Source organism: Wyeomyia smithii, chromosome 3 (assembly GCF_029784165.1).
Source record: "Wyeomyia smithii strain HCP4-BCI-WySm-NY-G18 chromosome 3, ASM2978416v1, whole genome shotgun sequence".
Lineage (NCBI taxonomy): Eukaryota > Metazoa > Arthropoda > Insecta > Diptera > Culicidae > Wyeomyia > Wyeomyia smithii.
Genome location: NC_073696.1, coordinates 181,673,516 through 181,696,147, shown reverse-complemented (window position 1 = coordinate 181,696,147; position 22,632 = coordinate 181,673,516). Strand labels below are relative to the sequence as shown.

Below are 22,632 nucleotides of genomic sequence, written 5' to 3'. Positions count from 1 at the left end.
CAACCAAGCGGTTTAGGCAGGCTTATTTACAATTCATTATATCTCCATTTTGGATATAATATAACTTTTTCGTGCGAAATCCGAACATTTCACTAAATACATAGTTTCGATTGAAGCTCCGCTGGTGACTTTACACGCACGCTACCGAAGACCCAGAGGAGAATTAAATTTAGAAGCGCATGAAATGTAGATGACAAGTTTGAAAATGAAAACTGGTCCGAGCCTATTTTTCGCATGCAAAGCAAAATATGCTTCGTTTCTAATAATAGGAGAATTTGATTGCCGGAAGTGAACTAAAAGTTTTTCGCAATTGTTCAGAATAGCAAACTTACTATTGTAGTGCAAATTCAAAACTTGGGTTGGATAAGGTGTGAAAGGATAATTGATACGATAGAAGCAGGCAGTTTGGCTGTGAACATATGAGAGTTGATGAAACTATTAAATTGAGCTAGGCCTTGGTGATACGTTCCGATACGGAACTTCGCAGCCAACTGTTCAATGTACAGGACAATTGCGGAGCTAGTGCTACGATCCTACTGACACTAACAGTCTCCCCGAGCCGATACTCGAACCTACGACGACTGGCTTTGTCAGGCCAGCATCGTACCTCGAGACCGACAGGAAGGTTTAATCTTAATGTTTATATATAAACTGAAGAGCTTTGGCATTAGAAGTATGCACCTACAATCCCCGAGTTTGAGTTTTTAATTCTGAAATAATGGTTCACACATTAAAGTTAATTGGTAATGCATCCTGTCGAGAATGTAGAAAATAAGCTGCTATCTATGTAATTAGGAGCGGCATGCAATAGCGTGTGCCCCAGAGTGAATTCCTAAAACGCTTCATCTCGCTAGAAACGTTTACTTTACGAATTGGTTTAATTTTTTGTCTTTTACAATTTAACAAAGTATTAAGGAAAGCTAAGTTGAATGAATAAAATCTTAGAACATTTTGCATTGTTTTGACCATTCAAGACAAAAAACTGATTTTAAGAAGGAGTGCTCCACAAAAACACTCTATTTTGTCGTGTCCAACGTACAGATAGGACATCGCAGTGTTCAGCAAATGTTTTTCTTTTGAATTTTTCCACAACTTCGCTGGAAAAAGCAATCTGGTATATTAAAACTTAGAAAAAATATTTTTTTTATTTAACTGTTAGGTGGATTAATCGAAAAACCAAAAACGCCAAAATGCTAATGTCTTGAAATATAATTTTTGGATTGTGTAGAAACTATTTTGGAAGTTATTTCATAAAATGGTGGTAGAAAAACGTGCTCTACAACAAATATTTCGTCGTTTTTATATAAATTTTTTGTACCTTACGACCTTCAAAAGGGCATTACTCGAAAATGTACCGTACGATGATTTTGAAATTTTGACCAGAGATTCTGGACGCCATAACGAATCGAATGGTGTACTCAGATTCTTTGGTGCATTTTTTATGAACGGTCTGTGGGAGCACCGTGAGCTTCGTTGCAATCCAAGTCGGTAGCATGTTTAAAATTATGTGGCACTAGCAATGCAGAAAACCACAGAGACAGAATAATTGGTGCATGCAGGCTAACGATGATTAGAGATTCAACATTTGGAATAAATGTTAATGGTCGTGTACCAACACGCGTAGGCATCCTGCGTACAGAACTTCAGGAAGTGAGATAAGAGGCTCGGGCCATTAAGAAAGTGCTGTAAGACGAGATAATGCCTATTTCGGACGGTGGATCATGTCACGGGTACTTGAGGCAAGCACCACATCTACTTCGAAAGCGGTTGTGATACAGAACGAAGCAGTCGCTTTATAGATTAGTTATGGTTGGAATAGTTTTCAAGGTGTTTTGTGACACATGCTCGTTTTTTTGCTTTATGAATAATGATGTTCCAGATAATTTTTTGAAACATTATTAACATTCTTTCTAAACTATTTCCCACGTAAAAACTTATTGGAACCATTTTGTAATATCAACCTCAGTTACTCAAGCACTTACTCTCGTCATTGTACCAATTCAATTTATTGGTCAATCTTCAACATGAAGTTGTACAGATATTTACTTAGTCTAGGTGTTGAATTCTTCGTCTGCAAGTACTTTTACTAATGGTGAAATCAAACACGTGGTAAACTTCGTTGAAAACTCGATAGTGCATATTCCATGGTACGTTATAAGCGTAGTTTGTACGATTGATGTCACAGTAGGGTGTAATTTCGTAGCTGCCTCCGAGGAACGGTTATACCTGCAACTTAACAGAACTTAACAGAGAGCTGCAGTCGGCTTGCTCATTGAATAAACGAAACACAAAAAGCCTATAGCTTCGATTCTGTTTACCTGCGCGGCGTGATATGGCATCCATTTTTTTCCCTGTATAGACTTCCTCACTGCGACCAGAATTGTTGATCTATTGTGAGATATCCCCGGGTGTCTGCTGTACCCCGCAATTCAGTTATTAGCAATACCGCTATTAAGAAGTGGCATGCTTATTATTATTTTTTATCAGTGCTTGTGTGTAATGCTAACTGTTCACCTATACCGAGCCTCGTTCCTCCTGCCAAATATCACCAATTATAGTTCCCTGGAGAAGTTTCGTCATTCGTCCTTCTGGCCAGTTTTATTGATAAGAGGGACTTATATTTTGTTTAGAGGAAGTCAGTATTTCTTGTCAAGGAATCTAAGGTGGCGAACGCCTTAGCAGTAATCATGGAGATATTTTCGTTGAATCTGACCTTAGAGTCAACACCCAGATGACACCAAGATCTTTTATTTCATTTATTCGAGGAAGACTGCTGGGACCTATTGTATACCCTAAATGCAAATGATTACGTAAGCAGCTGAAGGTAATGGCGCAGCATTCCATGGCATTAACTTGCATGCCGTTCAATGTGCTCCAGCGTATAAGTGCGTCAATATCCCCTGTAGGGTACAACAGTCGAGTCTGGATTTAATTACTCCGCATATTTTTAAGTCAACCGCGAACATGAGTTTTGAGGAACGTAGACGGGTACACCGATCGGTTGAGGAACAAAATAGAAATTAAAGGTCCCAAATGGCTGCCTTGAGGTACACCTGAAAGTTGTTTGAAGCTGGACGACTTAGTATCACTGATTGAAACGAAGGCTAAGCGATTAACTAGGGCAGTATCCACTTGGTCATCCAGTTAGGGAATCCCAGACACCTCATCTTATCGAATGCGAACGCCTGTGGTACTTTATCAAATGCTTTTCTGAAATCCACATAAATTGCATCAACTTGTGTCATCGTTCTTCAGAACCATTCATTAGCGAGTCAATAAATACTTTTGAATTTGTTACTGTAGAACGCTTTCTAACGAAACTATGTCGATGTTCAGATATCATAGGATGAATAGAACGATACGTAACGTCGTAAACAATTTTTTCGAGCAATTTTGGAAGCCAGCTAAGTATTGGAAAACCACGGTAATTTTCAACATTGTCTCCGGTTTTATGTATTGAAGTTATGGACGCAACTATTCACACTGTTGAAAACAAACCGCTACCTAGCGAACGATTGAACAAAATCGATACGGGTAAGGCAAGGCTAGTAGCAAACTGCCTAACAAAAGCTGGCGGTAGATTATCAGGACCGGGACCTTTAGAAGTATCTATTGACCATAGCATACTTTGAACCTCATCAACAGAAACATGAAATTGACGTTTTTAGTGAGCTATGCTATCCAACCATTCGCAACGTTCGTCCAACGCAACGGGTGGACAACGGGTGGGTGGGGTGTTCTAAAATACGTTTTTGAAAAATTTAGCAAAAAGTTCGACAGCTGTATCAGTGGAGTCCGCACCAATGTGCCAGCAGAATACGCCCTGTAGTAGGGTAACGGGGGTATTTTGGCCAGCTTTGGGAAGTGTTCGCACAGTTCATTGAAAACAAACACAATTTTTCAACATAAATACCTACTCTATTATACCATTGTTAAAAGCTAAGTGTCTATTTTAATATACACCGTTCAACAATGCAATATATTGAAAAATATCTTAAAAATATCAAAATTTCTAATAACCGCTCCTCTTTAATCTATAACCTTTGCGATGACTTCGACATGACTATTTTGAACAACGGTGAAATGACACGTATCCCGAAACCTCCAGCGCGTCCAAGCGCTTTGGATCTATCCTTATGTTCGACGTCGCTACGGTTGGATTGCACATGGAAGGTAATCCTCGATCCTCACGGTAGCGACCATTTGCCTATTCTTATTTCAATTACTAACGGTTCAACTCGCATGCGACCAATTGACATTCCGTATGACCTCACACGGAATGTCGATTGGAAGTTATACGAGGAAATGATTTCAAAAGCGGTCGAGTCGATTCAACATCATCCACCACTTGAAGAATACAACCTCCTCGCAGGCCTAATCCTCGACGCCGCGTTGCAAGCCCAAACGAACAAATATCCCGGCGTAACGATCAAAGAGCGGCCTCCAACTTCGTGGTGGGACAAAGAGTGCTCCGATGTCTACACGCAAAGATCCGACGCGTTTTTGGCCTTCCAGAAGGGAGGTATACCTGGCGACTATTTACGGTATTCGGAGCTTGATACCAAGCTTAAAGGCTTGTCTAAAGCAAAGAAACGCGGATATTGGCGTCGGTTCGTAAACGAGACATCGAGGGAGACATCAATGAGCACTCTTTGGAACACAGCCCGAAGAATGCGGAATCGCGTAACGGTCAACGAAAGCGAGGAGTCTTCAAGTAGGTGGATATTTGATTTTGCCAGGAAAGTATTTCCGGACTCTGTTCCTGCGCAAAACTTTGTTCGCGATACGTCTCCGGGCCACGACGCGATAGAATCACCTTTTACGATGGCAGAATTTTCAGTTGCCCTCCTGTCCTGTAACAATAACGCGCCTGGGTTAGATAGAATCAAATTCAACTTGTTGAAGAATCTACCCGGCAATGCCAAGAGGCGCTTGTTGAATCTGTTCAATAAGTTCCTGGAGCAAAACATTGTACCGCAGGATTGGAGGCAAGTGCAGGTGATCGCCATCCAAAAACCGGGGAAACCAGCTTCTGATCACAACTCTTATAGGCCGATTGCAATGCTATCCTGTATCCGGAAATTGATGGAAAAAATGATACTCCGTCGTTTAGACCATTGGGTCGAATTAAATGGTCTTCTATCAGATACTCAGTTTGGCTTCCGCCGAGCCAAAGGGACGAATGATTGTCTTGCGTTGCTTTCAACAGATATTCAGCTGGCGTATGCTCGCAAAGAACAAATGGCGTCTGCGTTCTTGGACATTAAGGGGGCTTTTGATTCCGTTTCTTTTGACATTCTTCCGGGTAAACTCCACCGACAAGGATTTTCTCCAATTTTAAACAATTTTTTGCACAATTTCTTGTCCGAAAAGCACATGCATTTTACGCATGGCGAATTGGCAACTTTTCGAATTAGCAACATGGGTCTTCCCCAGGGCTCATGTTTAAGCCCCCTTCTTTACAATTTTTATGTAAATGACATCGACGAATGTCTGGCAAATTCATGCACGATAAGACAACTTGCCGACGACAGCGTGGTCTCTGTTACAGGAACCAAAGCTGCCGATTTGCAAGGACCATTGCAAGATACCTTGGACAATTTGTCTGCTTGGGCTCTACAGCTAGGTAACGAATTCTCTCCGGAGAAGACTGAGATAGTAGTTTTTTCTAGGAAGCATGAGCCTGCTCAACTCCAACCACAATTAATGGGTAAAACGATCTCTCAGGTTTTGGTGCATAAGTATCTTGGTATCTGGTTCGACTCTAAGGGCACCTGGGGTTGCCATGTTAGGTATCTGATGAAGAAAAGTCAGCAAAGAGTAAATTTTCTTCGTACAATAACCGGATCATGGTGGGGAGCCCACCCAGGAGACCTTATAAGGCTTTACCAAACAGCGATATTGTCTGTAATTGAGTACGGGTGTTTCTGCTTCCGCTCCGCAGCAAACACACATTTGATCAAACTGGAGCGAATACAATATCGTTGTTTGCGTATCGCCTTAGGTTGCATGCAATCGACCCATACGTTGAGTTTGGAGGTCTTAGCCGGAGTTCTACCGTTGAAAAACCGCTTCTGGAGCCTGTCTTCTCGTATTCTTATCAAATGTGAGGTCTTGAACCGTCCTGTGATTGAACATTTTGAAAGGTTAATCGAACTCAATTCTCAAACCCGTTTTATGACATTGTATTTCCATCACATGTCCCAAAATATTAACCCTTCTTTGAATATTCCAAATCGTGTAAACTTATCAAATACTTCTGATTCTACTGTGTTTTTCGATACATCCATGATAGAAGAAACTCGTGGAATCCCGGATCATTTACGCGTGCAGCAGATCCCCAAAATTTTTTCCAATAAATATCGAAACATCAACTGCGACAATATGTTCTACACTGACGGATCACTTCTCGATGGGTCCACTGGCTTCGGTATCTTCAATAACAATTTAACCGTCTCCCATAAGCTCGATAATCCTGCTTCTGTTTACGTCGCAGAATTAGCTGCTATTCAGTATACCCTAGGGATTATCGAAAAAATGCCCACGGACCATTATTTCATCTTTACGGACAGTCTCAGTTCCATTGAGGCCCTCCGATCGATGAAAGATGTTAAGCACTCTCCGTATTTCCTGGGGAAAATACGGGAACATCTGAGTGCTTTATCCGAAAAATCGTTTCAGATTACCTTAGCGTGGGTCCCTTCTCACTGCTCGATACCGGGCAATGAGAAAGCGAACTCTTTGGCTAAGGTGGGCGCATCAAACGGTGAAATTTATGAAAGACCAATTGCTTTTAATGAATTTTTCGCATTTGTACGTCAGAACACGATCATCAGTTGGCAGAATTCTTGGACCAGAGGGGAACTGGGAAGGTGGTTACATTCCATTATACCCAAGGTATCGACGAATCCGTGGTTCAAGGGGTTGGATGTAGGTCGAGATTTCATTTGCGTGATGTCTCGGCTTATGTCCAATCACTATAGATTTGATGCGCACCTCCGTCGTATTGGGCTCGGAGAAAGTGGTATCTGTGCCTGTGGTTAGGGTTATCACGACATAGAGCACGTTGTTTGGTCATGCCCTGTACACCGTGACGCCAGGTGTAAATTAATAGCTTCCCTCCGGGCCGAGGGTAGAGAACCGGCTGTCCCTGTTCGTGATGTCTTGGCGAGTCGCGACCTACCCTACATGTCCCTTATATACATTTTCCTGAAATCCATCCATGCCCAAGTCTAGTCCCATTCCTTTCCACCCACATTCATCAAAACGGCAAGATCACGTCGTAGACCTCGATTTTGAAACCAGCAAATTGAACCCCACACGAACTCGCCAGGAAATCCGAGGCCTTTCTTGATATCTTGGCTCAGCGGCACACACCATATGGCCACTTGAACACCAGCGAACAACAACAACGAACCAAAACCAGCAACTAGACCCCGCACAATACCCTCAGAGCCCGAGGATTGCAAGCCCCTGTCCCAGCTCATGACATCGTGGCTTAGCTGAACAAATCCATACATGCTGCATATTCATTCGATGATCATCAGACTACAAAACACTGATTGAATAATACATGCTAGTTTTAAGATAGACTTAATTTCAGCTCGTAGTCGGCAGCGAGGATAAAAAATTTGCTTATAGATTTTAAGTCATCCGATATAATTGGCGCCGTTAAACATTGAATTGTATTTGTGCCGTGTCAAATAAATGATTTGTGAAATCAAATTTTCTACGAAGTACTAAAACATATTTTGGTCCACCAAATTTTTACTTTGGCCCACTTTTATATCTACAGACGTGTATGGAAATAGTTCGGACTAATTATATTTAAGATCATCATCGGTATTTTTAGAGCAAAAATAGTGGGTTTGAGGAGAATATCCTTCTGCTGTGAATTTCTGTCAATTTTAGGCATCTAAAAATTAAATGATTTGGCGTATAGCAGTTTGACCGGCATACTCAACCAATTTCATATCGTTAAATGTGATGTATTAAGAAGTAATTACCTGTGAATTGTCACAAGCTGCTTCTTTGCTCACATGCAACGGCCGAACGGTAATCAAAGAGGTGTCAAAACTTGGCATGGCCAAAATATGTTTGCTTCAGAAAGAGCCAAACATCTTTCGGCCATGCGTTTAACCACTTTTTCAACTTTTTCCAACATGTTAGAGTATACAAACTGTTTCTATGACATTTTATTGATGTTACTACAACAACGAATTGTTTCAAAAGCATACATATTTGTTACAATAGCTTCCGGACGTTGACTTGTATGCTACCACTTCCTCTTGACTTTGGGTTGACTCAGCCATCACTTTGAATATGTATGAACTAATTTCAAAATAACACTACCTAGAGCCAGTTTTTCGCCGAAAATTATAGTGTAGTATGATTCTTAGGTGTGTTATTCAATGTTGCATGCATAGTTTTCTAATATTCATTGAATTTATCAGATAAAATGATGTAGTCATAGAATACTGCGTACAGACGACCGATATAGAGCTCCTTCATTTCGAGAAGCAATCGCTTGTTGTCCTCAGTGCGTGATTGGAAAAAGCGTTCTCTCATCTTATGTAATTTGTTTCGAAGATTTCGAAGCTCGGAAGTCCACCATGGTTGATTTAGTCGGGGGCAAACTCTACGTCGTCGAAGAAGAGTGTGGTCGTGAAGAATGTTGAATAAAGTTTCGTAAAACCGGAGAACAGTGTCGTCACAATCCTCAATAAGCAATTCCCAGTCAATAGAACTTAACCGAGTATGAAATGAGGGCTCATCACAGAAATCCAGATCATTGTGAGATCGATCTGCGCAGATGTCGTCAGAATTTCGAAAATAATCATATTTGTTGATAACCGGCTTGCCAGTTTTTATAATTCCCCGAAGTAACTCGAATAGTTCGATTCTCTCTGCATTATTGACAAAAAGCCAAATCAAGAAGCCTCCCGTTTGAATTATGCACATTTTGAACCTGGAAGCAATAATCGGAATCAAGCAATCTATGTCGCCATCATAATCCCATGAGAGCTTGGGCAAGTTGTAGTCTCCTAAAGCAGAGACAGTATCAGTAGTAGCAGCAATTTCACACAACAACACAAGACGTAAAAACATGCGCCTTGTGTGTGAACAGCAGGTTGATAAAGGTCAAAAACAATAGCTTTGGCATACAGAGCTGCAATAAGAGTTTCATAAATGTTGAAACGCGTGAAAATTGGAAAACTTTTGAAACAGATAGGAAGAGGGAGAAACACCGGTTTCACAACCCGAAGTGGCGCTTCACAACCCGAAGGGGCGCTAGCGATCACCAGCAAAAAAATCTCCAAAGTATTGATCGGAACTTGCGTGACGTATTTATTGAAAGCCATTGCCATTCCAACTGCGTCTTGCAGTGTGAGGAAACTATTATCAAACGAACGTGCTAATTCCAACTGATACGCTGAAAAAATACTACAAGGTATACAGCCCTAGGGATTGTATAAAATGGTGACGTAGGACTAAATATATATCGTCAGTTGAATTCAATACTGGCACAACTCAGTATTTTGCAGTTATGAGTTATTGATAGCAAACGATGCCAAATACTATAAAGTTTCATCTCAAAAAGACCCGTTTCAAAATTCACAATATTTCTAGAAATATAAGTAGATGTGCTTTTATTGCACAAAGCTAAAATATCCCCAAAAAGACGGAAAAATGAGGTTCCAACTCTTATCATTTGCTTATTACATGCACATCATAGACCCGAACAAGTTCAATTAAAATAGGAAATCTTAAAATTGGAATTTTTCACGAAAATGAAAAAAGAAATTTTCGGCGCAAATTTTCAAACACGTTTTTCTCGAAACTATGAATTTTGAGTTATGCCAGTATTGAATTCAACTGACGATATTATATGCTGCGCTAAACTGTTCATAGGCAACACTACCGTTTATCCTTGAAAGTCGTTATTTTAAAACTAACGATGCATGAATACATGAAAATTTTACACTAGTAGTAGTTGCGAAAATTCTCATAACTCTTATCTTCAAGCATCAATATTCAGTAAGAAATTCGTGCTACAGAACGCTGATAATCGCACCATGAATATTTTGCTCAACCGCGCATAATAAAGTTTGCTCTCCGCTGTGCCCTCCAGTAGCTGTGCCAGCTAAATATTTTGCAGCGTACGATGGTAACTGTTTCTGCCGTATGCAAAATAAAGATGTAACATGTTCCACAGTGCCTGGAAGTTGACTCGTATACAGCTCTCGTTTCTCAATGTCGCGTACCTTTAACAGCTGCTCTGCTCTCGCTTATGTGTAACAAACTAAACTGAAGCTGAATTTTCTACACGCAGTCTTTTGTATCGAGTTCAGAGTAGATTTTTGCCATTAGGGCGTGGCCACGCAGCTTAGACAAAGACAAACAAACCAAAACACTTTGTTGAGTCAAAATATGTAGGCAGTGGAATTTATTTCGTCCATGTTATTGTTATCTGTGCTCGGGAAGCAAGCCAATACGAGGGAAATGTATGGGAAAGCTTAACCTTGGAACTTTTCACCTTTTTCCACCATTAAGCAGTAAAGCAACAATGTTGAACATAATATCAAAAAATTGTTACACATATTATCTATCCACCGACATATAAATGACTACGATGCATTAAGTCGTCCGCTTGCTATAACCGTTTGAAATCTGACGCAACATTTGCCAGTTTCATTTTCATTTTCACAAAGTGTAATCTAGTATAGAAAACAAAGACGTAGTCCTACGTCAAAAAGAAAAGAGTCTTTCTCTCCGTCACTCTCTCCGACAATAGAAACAGTTACCAATTTCATTTGAAATGATACGATGAACAACAGACGGGAAAAACCGTGATCAAATCTGTTTGACAGCGAAAATGTTCATTGTGATTCGATGACAGTAGCCGAAAGGAATAAACTAAAAATGAAACTGTTCGAATCGAAATGACTATGCGAAATATTTCAGTTTCATTGTTATGTTTCGAAAATGTAAAGCCCTGGCATCTATAATAATAAGCATGCAACGCGATTCATAAGAAGGAAGAGGAAATGAATTCCAACCTAGTTCCCTAAGTGCAAATGACAAAAACTGCTTTTGTACGTATTCGATTCTATTGGAATGGATGTCTTGATAAAGCGACCAGACAACGCTACAGTATTCTAAAATAGATCCAACATATGCAACAAAGAGAGTTTTTATAGTTTACAGGTCTTCGAAATGGTAACTGAACATATTTATAAAACCCAGCATACTGTTGGCATTATTTGATGATCGTATTGTAGTGATCAATAAATGTTAACTCAGAATCCATAATCACTCCTAAATCTCAAATTTGATAACACCTTTCTACAGTTTGCTGTCCGAGAGTGCAATTCGAATGTTGAGGATGTTTTTTTTCCTTGTGAATGATATACATAATATTGTATTTTTTGACGCTGAGATCAAGAAGACTTTTTTGCACCAAAAAAATAATCGCCGAACTTTTTTCTTGACACCTTCCATCAAGTTTTGCACAACTGTCTTTCGTATTTTCCTGAGGTTCCAAGGCGCAGCTCTGGTGTGTTGGGAGAGTTCATGTCCTTTGGCACCTTTGGTCCGTCTGCGGTAAACCACTACACGACCTTTTTTCCGTAATGGCAAATTGTCGAATCCGGCCAAATTAAAACGGAACAACTGTGTTGTTTGAGGAAAGGCGCATTAAGGCACTCCCGCACATAAATTCCCTGAATGACGAAATCTTTCGCGATGAAAATGTTGTTGTTTCTCTTTACAAATATTTTATCCGGACTTACTGACAGCCATCTTCTTGCTGAGAGATTGATTTTCAACAATAGCCAAGTCACGCTTCAACAACGTAGAACGTTAAACCCCTGTTTCCGATCCAGGAACTATTCTCAGAATGAGCCAACTACTCGATTTATGAATATTTTCAACACATTGCAGCAGATCATCAATATTGACATGAGCACATCAACGTTAAAACATAGGCATAGTTTATGCTTTGAAAGACAATTGCATTAGTTTATTAAGCAGACAATGTGTGCAGTAGGTAAAGCGAAAAATAAGCGAACTGGAAATATGATACAGATTTGGAAAAATATACCGCATCCCGATGGGACACGAACCCACAATCTCCCTGTCTTCGGCATGCTGTTTTTGACCAATTAAACTACGGGGGACGGTGGTACTGTTCCACAATCTATAAAGTGAAAGCCAGAGACCACAGATTTTCATATGGAGGTAGTTCTTCTCCATTCCACCCGAGATTCCTCAATGCAAATTTTAAGAATTTTTTCTGCACTGCTTCGATTCGCTTTATCAAGTCCTTTGTAGATTGCTAGTATTGTGTGAGGATCAGCAAGGTCTCGGCTATACCTTCTGATGAGAGAGAAAAGTTTCAAGCCACGATTACCTTGTCAATGTGTTTCGTGAAAGACAGTGTGCAGTCAAAAATTACGCCTAAATCGCGAACATATTCAGGATATCCACCCTTTACTCAAAGCAACAACAATATTATGATTTAAGTGGTTTTTAGACACTAAATTTTGGAGTGCCTTTTGTACCCCACTAACTTCTTTCCCAAAAAACTCAGATGTACAAATTATTGTATGAATAAAATTGCGCCTCGCGCACAGTGGGTTCAAACGATGGTTGAAACCATGTTAAAAAAATATTTCTTAAATGGCGCAATTTTTGAATACATCAAATGGAAGCTCTTGAGTTGCAGTATGGAACGAATTGTTTATATCTAGCACCTAGTTCACAAGGGAAAATAAGTTCTAGAAATTCCCATGTTTTTGAAGAAAAATGTGATTTTCTTACAAATGTAATCTCGACACTTCGACAGCAACTTTCTGTATCCCGTGTTTTGAAATTTTTATAGCATAGAACTACCACGTCAATTTTTAGAGAAATCAATCAGGTGTGCTCAAAGTTACAGTTTTTTTTTTATTTTCAACAAATTTCGAACCCCAAACTTCCAAGGGTCTTTTAATCCCTCTTAATGCTTTTCAAAAAATCTAAGGTTATGCAAAACATTGGTCTATTTTATAAATAAACAAACTCTGAATTTTTCAATACGATCGGAGAAGCTTGATGTGTTTTAAAAAAAAAAAAGTTGAAGAGGTTGTTTATAAGACACGACCGTAGTGGTAACGTAGAATACGACAGCCTGTCTTATGTTAATGTATTTCTTGGAATAGGATTGGGAATACACTCAATTGGGGTTGATTAATTTAATAGTCCCTTTGCTCCAGATGACGTTTACCTCAGTAGCCGGCACCACGGTTTCACTTGGTGCCGTATCCGAAACAAGAATGAAATTGAATTGCTTTGAGGCTGTCTTTCGTATCAAGTTGCACTAAGATATTTTAATTTAGGCAGTGGCTACGAAGAGGCTATAGACAAGGGCAAATAGTACATTCCCCATCTATGATATAACAGTTCAAATAACAATTTTCTGTATTTTACGATAGCGTAGATAATTTTACAACTGATTGCTGCAATTAGTAAGACGTGCGCGAAAAATTATGTGATTCAGGCTCACTAGCTCAGAAATTCTTCAGATAAACTTTGAGGTTAATTGTGTTTGTCAATGCCATTTATTGACAGCTAAATAGTTTTTTTTCAACATGGCAAATTTTTTATTTAGTTTTGAATGATTTACAGTGATAATTAAATTCTACATGAGGTGATTTATTAGCAATTATATATGAAAATTTCAATCGCTATACTGTTAGCCACACACGCTATATAGTAAGCCACACATGCTATGCACAGACACGCTAGACATGCACACGCTATACAGCAAACCACGCATGCTATTTAGCGAGCCACACACGATATAAACATGCACACACGCGCTACAGACATGCATACCCATACACACACGCTATACAGCTAGCCACGCACGCTATATAGCAAGCCACGCACTCTAGCCACACGCTATATAGCAAGCCATACACGCTAGCCACACGCTATATAGCAAGCCACGCACGCTAAATAGCAAGCCACACAAGCTATCGACATGCACAGACACGCTAGACATGCACATGCTATATAGCAAACCAAGCACGCTATATAGCAAGCCACACGCGCTATAAACATGCACACTAGGGTGGGAAAAAAAAATGAATGTTAGCTCCCATGCACTTTTCGTGTTCCTTATGGGTCCCATAAGAACTGTGTAACTTTTCAGATCGATCGGTGAAACGCCTGATTTGCGCCCGATTTTTAAAGTTTTCATACGATTTTATATGGGAAAATTCACTTTTTCAAAACTTATTCTCTATAAATTCCCAGCTGGGTCCTAAAAATATATCGATACATGATATTTGTAGGAAATTTTCCTGGTAAAAACTCTTATGAAGACCGTAAGGCGCTACGATGCTTGTAGAAACAGCTATTCACCCCAAACTGATTGAATGTCTGACGGACGGCTCACAATTGAAATTTTCCAGCAACACTGCTACAGGATGCTGCTATTGCAGACTTGCTTAAGTATGAGAAATAATTTCGCGTGGAATTAATTTTCAAAGTGTGATTTTTGCTCATAGTATCTTCGGAGAAGCCTCCAAAATAAATTTAAGCGATATCATTTCTCATCACATGGTTGAACTTGCAACAGCAGCATGCTGCAGCAATATTGCCAGTAAAATTCAATGGTGAGCCGTCCGTCAGACATTCAATCAGTTTGGGGTGAATAGCTGTTTCTACAAGCATAGTAGCGCCTTACGGTCTTCAGAAGAGTTTTTCCCAGGGAATTTTTCTACAAATATCATGTATCGATATATTTTTTGGACCCAACTGGGAATTTCTAGAGAATAAGTTTTGAAAAAGTGAATTTTCCCATATAAAATCGTATGGAAACTTTAAAAATCGGGTGCAAATAGGGCGTTTCACCGATCGATCTGAAATATTACACAGTTGTTATAGGATCCATAAGGAACACGGAAAGTGCATGGGAGCGAAAAAATAACACCATCGCTATTTTCCCATATAACCGTGTCCCAGTCTAATGCACACACGCGCTACAGACATGCATACACGCCATAAACATACACACCAGCTATACAGCTAGCCACACACGCTATATAGCAAGCCACGCAAGCTAGCCCCACACGCTATATAGCAAGCCACACACCTTATATATAAGGGACACACGCTACAAATATTCACACACGTTATGTGCACACACCCTGTATATACATACGCTGGATGATGGTGGCACCTCAAACGACCTGGCGGTGCGAGTCTCTTTCAGTTTCGGGTTGTATTCACCCAACGATATCAGAATTGGATTACCGCTGGTGGGGTCCAACTCAGATCGAAGGAAAGCCGAACTGAAAGAGGTAGGAACTGCAGCTAGCCACTACCACCGTCACTGTTGCCCGCTGCTGATCCACTTCGCCTACTGCCATCGGTGTTGATGTCCGCTGCTGCTGCCTGCTACTAGTAAACTGATTTGCTTGAGGAGAAACAGCCTCTTACGTAGCCCAAAGAGTGCATTTTCGGCTAACTAGGTACTCCATTCTGTCGTCCTTTTTAGGGAAAGGCAGCTAGCGACCAATCAAAAGCCGGCATTTGCGTTTCGACAATGTTCAACAATTTTCAATATTACAATAGTTTGAACAATCAGATTACAATTTTCTGCTTAAATGATTTTCCAATCGATTGCTGCAAAAATGATAAAAATCGGTTGGAAACTGACTGGGTTTAAAACGTTTGAAATTGGACAATTTTTGTGACGCTATCGATGTTTTCACCATTTTCTATCATCTGATGTAACACCATTTTCTATCATCTGAAAGTTGAGCCCCAGGATTCCAGACTTGATGCTATTCCGGGACGCCCTACTAGACAGTAGATTTAAGCAAAAAAAAGCAATCCCAACACGCCATCACCATTTATATTGTTTGTAAACGACATTTCCTTTATTCTAAAACATGTAAAAACTCTTATTTATGCCGACGACATAAAACTTTTCATTGAAATTAAAAACGATGATGATGTAAACATTTTCCGCAACGAGATAAAATACTTTTATATTTGGTGTAAAAAAATCTTCTTCAGCTAAACGTAAAAAAATGTAGTTCTATGGCTTTTGGCAGAAAAAGAAACATACCAAGCATTATTATTTTCTTAGGAGATCAGGTAGTAGAGAAATGTGAACGACTTAGGGACTTGGGAGTCATACTCGACTCAAAATTAACATTCACTGATCATTACAATACAATTATCAATAAGGCTAGTAACATGCTCAGTTTTATAAAACGTTTCTGCTATAACTTCCAAGATCCATACACAATAAAAACACTTTATAATTCCTATGTCAGGTCACTTTTAGAATACTGTAGCATTGTATGGTCTCCGTTTTCTGCAACACATGTAGACAGAATAGAATCAGTGCAATAACAATTCCTGTTATATGCACTTCGTAATCTACGATCATCCCATCATATGACGAACGCTGCAGACTTATCGACATCCAATCATTAAAAGCCCGTCGTGAATTCGCAATGATGTCATTTGTTAACGATATCGTATCTCAGCGTGTCGATTCACCCGAAATATTATCAAAACTCAATTTTTATGTGCCTTCTAGAAATTTACGAACTCGGACTTTGTATTCTTTAAATCATCAACGAAACAATCATGCTAAATACGTGCCCATTAATCAAATGATGTTAGTGTAAAACCAACACTGTGAAGCAATTGACTTCTATGTCGAAAACTAAATTAAAACAATATTTCAATTCAACGTGCAATTTAAATCGATAGAAAATAATTATTGTAATAATCCGAATTAAATGAAGAAACCATTATTCAATTATGTATAAACTCTTTTTCTTTCTTTAATTAGTATAAATATAGCATACATAATAATATAGCATAATCTAGCATGTAAATTAGTTATAAACATATGTAGTCTACTTTTGTTTGACGAAATAATGAATAAATAAATATGCTTTTCAAGAGGACACATTCTTGTTACACTTTCTACAGCATGCATGTTCCTACTCCCACATCAAAGAAGATTTCTAATTATCTAAACAATAGGCTTGGTGCTGAATTGGCAAGAGTGAAATTGGTTACTTCAATAATGATCGAATTATCACTTTCTACAGTTATTACATACGTCGCTGAGTAATATTTAAAGTTTAAAATGAATACCTAAAATTTGTGTTATCTACCCTACAACCCCCCTTTAAAACTAACAGTTAAAAACTAGTATCACCAGAACTGTTGCTTTTATCTAATCCAAAATCTAATCTGAAGACTGTTAGATATCGTCATATGTTTCGTCAATTACTCAAGATTCTATCTATAAAGGAGAAACCACTAATCACTTTGTAGAAAAACCTTCCACTGACCTCAAACGAGCAAATCGTTGGATTGGTTGCACATGCATGCATCTTCGGAACCGTACTACACTAATGCAAAATAGATTTCCTCGTAGATTTAGTGGATTTAACGAGGGTCCTTGTAGGGCTGGCCTTAAAAATTCCATCACTGTCGATTGCCGGTTCGTACCACAGTGCTCACATTGTTTCGAAGTAACTGCTTTACTTCCCGCTCGTATCACATGATGTGTTGCTAATGTACAGTCGTCGGGATGGGGTTAAAGTGCAATTTCATGTGTAAAGGATAAGGACGAAAAGTTTTGCATATGCAGCGCACATCAAGGTGTAATTTATAGACTGGAAAGATTTATAAAAGTACCAACCCCACTTTAAGTCCTTCAAATTGCAACCCACGTGGTGTATATTTCGGGGTGCAAGGAAACTCCAATGGCTTCCGCTCAAGGCCGGAGGGCAGTAACAGCGTTTATCGTTTGTGTACAGAGTACACTGCTGTTTGTATGTTCGCTCTCACTCACATGCAAACTTGTGGCATTAAAACCTCATCGTTGCACAGTTGGACTGATTATTGTTCATGCAATTAACTCGGTAGCTAACGACAACCGAGCAATAATTTAGTTTTAAACTTTCGGTATAATTTTATATTATGAAATTATGAAGCATGAATTTTTTTTCTGAAAACTTAAAATTACTTGTGCGTTCTGTTATTTATAATATATCATTTTTATTCTCCCATTTCAGAACTGGCTAAGAGGAATTGATATAAGTGACTAAAGTGTAAAATTTGTTCGGTTCTGTTCAGTGGTTGTGCTTTTAATATCTAGATATAAAAAAAATCTGTGCTTAATAAATAAAATCACAGGGAATTGTGTGGTTAGAAGGTGTTTTAGAGATATTTGACGAAAATCTTCGCTCTCGGTTTATGCGTGTGAAACCATAAAGTATGTATACCGATAGCAGTATTGTGATTTTACAACGAAGTGGAGAACATCTACTATATCGAGATCAATCTGGAGCACTCTGAGTGAACGAAACGTCTGACAATGCCAGGAGGGAGACGGGGGCTGGTGGCTCCTCAAAACACGTTCCTGGAAAACATCATACGTCGGTCTAACTCACAGCGTAAGTAAAGCTTGTCGATAGGGGAAAAACAAATTTAATAAAAAATAACCGTGACAATCAAATTGGAGTTCCATGTTTCGTCACGTTTTTTGTTCGGGGATCTTAGCTTCGGGATATTTCAAATTCCAAAAAGTAAATCTGTGATGTGATTTATTCACACTTGCTTACATTTAAAGTCTCAAACAGTCCATTTTCAAAATTCGTTTAAAAGTTTCACTACAAACTCAAAATTTATAGTCGGGTCTCGGTAATTTTTGCCGAAAACGGCACCACTGATTGCTCGGTTAAAAAAATAATGACAGCTGTCACATTTTCGTAAATCTCGTCTCAATCTAACTGAAATTCCGGCATAACATATTACCGAGCTATCACTACCGAGATTACGGATATTTTGTGCTGAAACTTCAGTTAGGTGAACCGGGATTTACAAAAAATGTGACAGCTGTCATTATTGTTTTAACCGAGCAATCAGGGGTGCCGTTCTCGGCAAAAATTACCGAGACCCGGCCGGCAATAAATTTTAACAAAACGAACTAATTAATTCAGTTATGTGGTCTGGCCTAATAAGAGCTGTATTCTTTATTGAGGATTATCAGAATGTACACATCAATTTCAATTTTGTCATATTTTTTCACTGACGAATGATGCTGGTAACATTTAATTGTCGCTTTAATACAACTTTTTTATCACATGAATGTTTCAAACATGATGAAATTTGCCAAACTTCTAAAACACAGCAACAAAAAATGGAGATTTCCTTGATTTAATTGTAAAGTGATGTAACGAAGTTCATTTTGTATTCATTTTATTGAACATTTTGTGTTGATTACGTGTAACAATTTAAAAAAGGCAGCAACTCTCTATTTTGGTGAAAATTTTCAACATTTGAGCTTGCCTTTTACATTTTCGCCTAAGGGTAAGTTGAAACGAAGCTATGAATGAACTATTTTTACATCGAAATTGGTTGTTGCCATCTAGAATTCATCATGGGCAAAATTTACGTTTAAAAAACGATTTGTATGTATTCAAAAAAAGAAAGAGATTAATTGCCTCTTGTCGAACACCCGCGAGATTTTTGTGGCACTAAGTATGTAAAATAAATTGTGTAGTGTATTTTTCTTACATGTGTCGTTTTTACAAAGGCAGGGAACTCTTGTCATGATTTTTTGGCTACAATTTTGGTACAGACAAACAAAGGTGTCACTCAATGATGATTTCCCTGTCCTGGAAAAAAAACGATAATTTTGAAATTTTGTTCAATTGGCGGTAATAGCGATGGTGTTGCTATAAGCAAAGACAAAAACCGTTTTTACGAAAATTAGTTAATAGGCCGTAAGCTCATACACTCGAACAAGGCGAAGGTTTTTCAGGATTTTCCTTCCAAGAGGCACGTCCATTTGTCTGTGACTTTGGTATATAATGCACAATGAAGTAAGCCAGCTCAACGTGATCAAAAATTTGAACTTACATAGTCATAAGCAAACATTAAGTTTGACTTTGACTTTTTTATGATTTTTCAAATGATCTTCAAAGTTGAATTTCAGAAAAACCGTTTCAACTTGCCCGTTTCAAAGTTTCTACTCTCTCTCTCTCTCTCTATCTCTATCTCTCTCCCTCTTTCTCTCTCTCTATCTATCTCCTCTCTCTCTCTCTCTCTTCTCTAGCGCAACTGATTGAAACCTGTACAACGAATGTGTTAGACATCCCGATCAGTCAAAAAAATCAGGATCATTACAAATCTTGATATTTTGTTACTAACTTTTTGTATCTACTTGTGTTCTAAACTTGGTTTCGTTAATAGTTGAAATATCGAAATTCCTATCAAAATGACTTACTGATTATTACAAATTATCAACTATCAAGTTCAGATATATTTTGTTGTAATCGTTTGATCGGGATAACACATTTGATGCTCTACACATTTAATTTATCTCGGCAAACTTACCAACAGCTGATCGAGCTCGGCAAAGTTTTTCGACGAACACCCAGCAAATGTAACGATATACCGTTTTGTTCGCCGGAGTTCTTGAAAATTCTACCGAAAACTTCACTGTAAAAAATCGACACGTTACAGCCAAGTGGATTCCACTTACTTCTGTGCTAATAGATGAAACATTTCATATCTACGTGGAATACACTTGCGTATCAGTTCACAGCACAAAATCAAGTGTATTACATTTCGGTTTGCCATGTCATGCATACCAAAATCAATCATTTTACACTCAGATTTAAATGCAAACATGTTGAAATATAGTGGATTCCAATAAAAATCGATATGGGTCGACATAATAGAATGATTAGATTCGTTTATTGGCATTCATATGTAAAAAGCATTAGGGATTAGCGTGCGATTTATTTTCAGTGTTGTAAAACATTTAAGAATTTATCAGCAGTTGAGTTCTCGGCAATAAAATCTAAGTGTGTAGCGTATTTCAAACGTATTAAGCTGCTCCAAACCACTACACTTATGAAGTATCAACTAGTGTTCCGCAGGCTGATATCGTTGGAGTAGTGCAGCCAGCAATCAATATCGATAAGTTGGATACTGACTAAGTGAATGAAAATATTAACTGGTCGATGCAATTTCATGATGAATTTCACACTTTTTTGTGCGAAGTCAGAACAATTGTTGTGGCAATTGAGGTGACACATTTGTTGGTTGATGCCAGCGTTGTGAAGCGAACCAGAAGCAAAACCTTTCTCCTCCTTTCTACTTGAGAACGAGACATATGCTATGCTTCTCAAGTCTTTTTCACACACGCTTTTGTCCCTCCGCAGCTATCGCAATGTATCCTGAAACAATTGTGTTCGGATGGTTGTGCACACGAGAAGGGTAGTACATGCGAGTAGGAGAGTAGGCGTGAGTGTGTACTTATGATCTCGAGAGAGAATGCGAGCACGGAAGACAGCGAGTAAGAACGAGAAATAGCTTGAATGGAAAATATTCCAGTGTGTGATATCGGTAGCAACGAGAACCTCACTTGAGGTGTTGCTTGCTGTTTATGAATGAGACTAACAACACTTGAACTTTTGCGTGACTAACTTGGAATGTCAACCCAACAAACAATTCGGTTTAGTAACTACTTTTTAAGCTTTAGTCCAGCCGAAATACACTCAATAATTACCTGCTAAACTGTAAATCAACTAAATTGTTTGTTGGGAAACATCTAACGAGTTCTCTTCGCGTTTATTCAGTTTACATGGTTTTTACTTTTTAACATAATCGGATGAATCAATTACTCCAAGTAGAAATCAATGTATTAATTGAAGTCTTCATCAAAACAATATTAATTAACTGACGATCATGGTGTCTAAGTTATGTGGTCTCGTATCAGTGTTTAGGTTTAAGTGGAAAACATAAAGCAATGTAATATAACGATGAAAAAAAAATCCTGAAAAGCATAGGTTTGAATAGAACCTGAGATATTTATGACAATAATATGAAAACGTAACCCGTGTCAGCGTAGGTTAGCATATCATATATATATGGGATAAATCTAACTTTTCAGTGTTACACTTTAGAGAAATGGTGTTTTCGACAAAATGGTACATAACGTCACAAAAAAACTTTGCTGGAGACTTTTTTCTTCTAATTTCTCTTGTTTATCCCCAACCTTTTGATATCAGACTAGTCCTTGAAATTTGATTTTTTTTTAATATCTGAAAAACTGTACCATTCAAACGGGAACTTATTCAGCATGTTTTTGCACATAATCGAAATACATAACTTTATGAAGGTCACAAAAAAAAGCTTGTACAAAGACCTAGTTATTGCCAAAAAACAATAAAAGTAGGTCATTTTTTGTACATCGCTATATCACATTTAAGTAAAAACTAGAAGGCGAATTCTTCATCATTATCATTATTACTCAACGAAATCGGTTGAAACGTTTGTCCCTTCCAGTAACTTCATTGCCTGATACGCAAATAAAATAGACATATATTTTATACTTTTATGGCAATAACTTGATCTACAAGTGACGTTTTGACAGTGTTGTAATCGTACGTTTCAGTCTCAAGTTATAGCGCGCCAAATATGTAGTCCACTAAGCAATAAATTCGTCATGTTTAACGTTTTAACTACCTGAGAGGTAAAAATGCAACGAAGGCCACCGAAAAAAATTGTGAAGTTTATGGGCCCGATACTGTA

The 22,632-nt window shown here is 38.5% G+C and overlaps 1 protein-coding gene across 4 annotated transcripts in view; it reads left to right on the top strand.

The window, feature by feature from the left end:
* LOC129729734 (potassium voltage-gated channel protein eag) overlaps window positions 1-22,632 on the top strand; it is an 82,478-nt gene that overhangs the window by 1,051 nt on the left and 58,795 nt on the right. For all 4 annotated transcript variants that reach the window (XM_055688525.1, XM_055688524.1, XM_055688523.1 and 1 more), the window contains exon 2: window positions 18,102-18,482. In XM_055688525.1, the coding sequence (XP_055544500.1) occupies window positions 18,404-18,482 (79 nt within the window). In that variant the 5' untranslated portion in view covers window positions 18,102-18,403. The remainder of the gene's footprint in view (window positions 1-18,101; window positions 18,483-22,632) is intronic.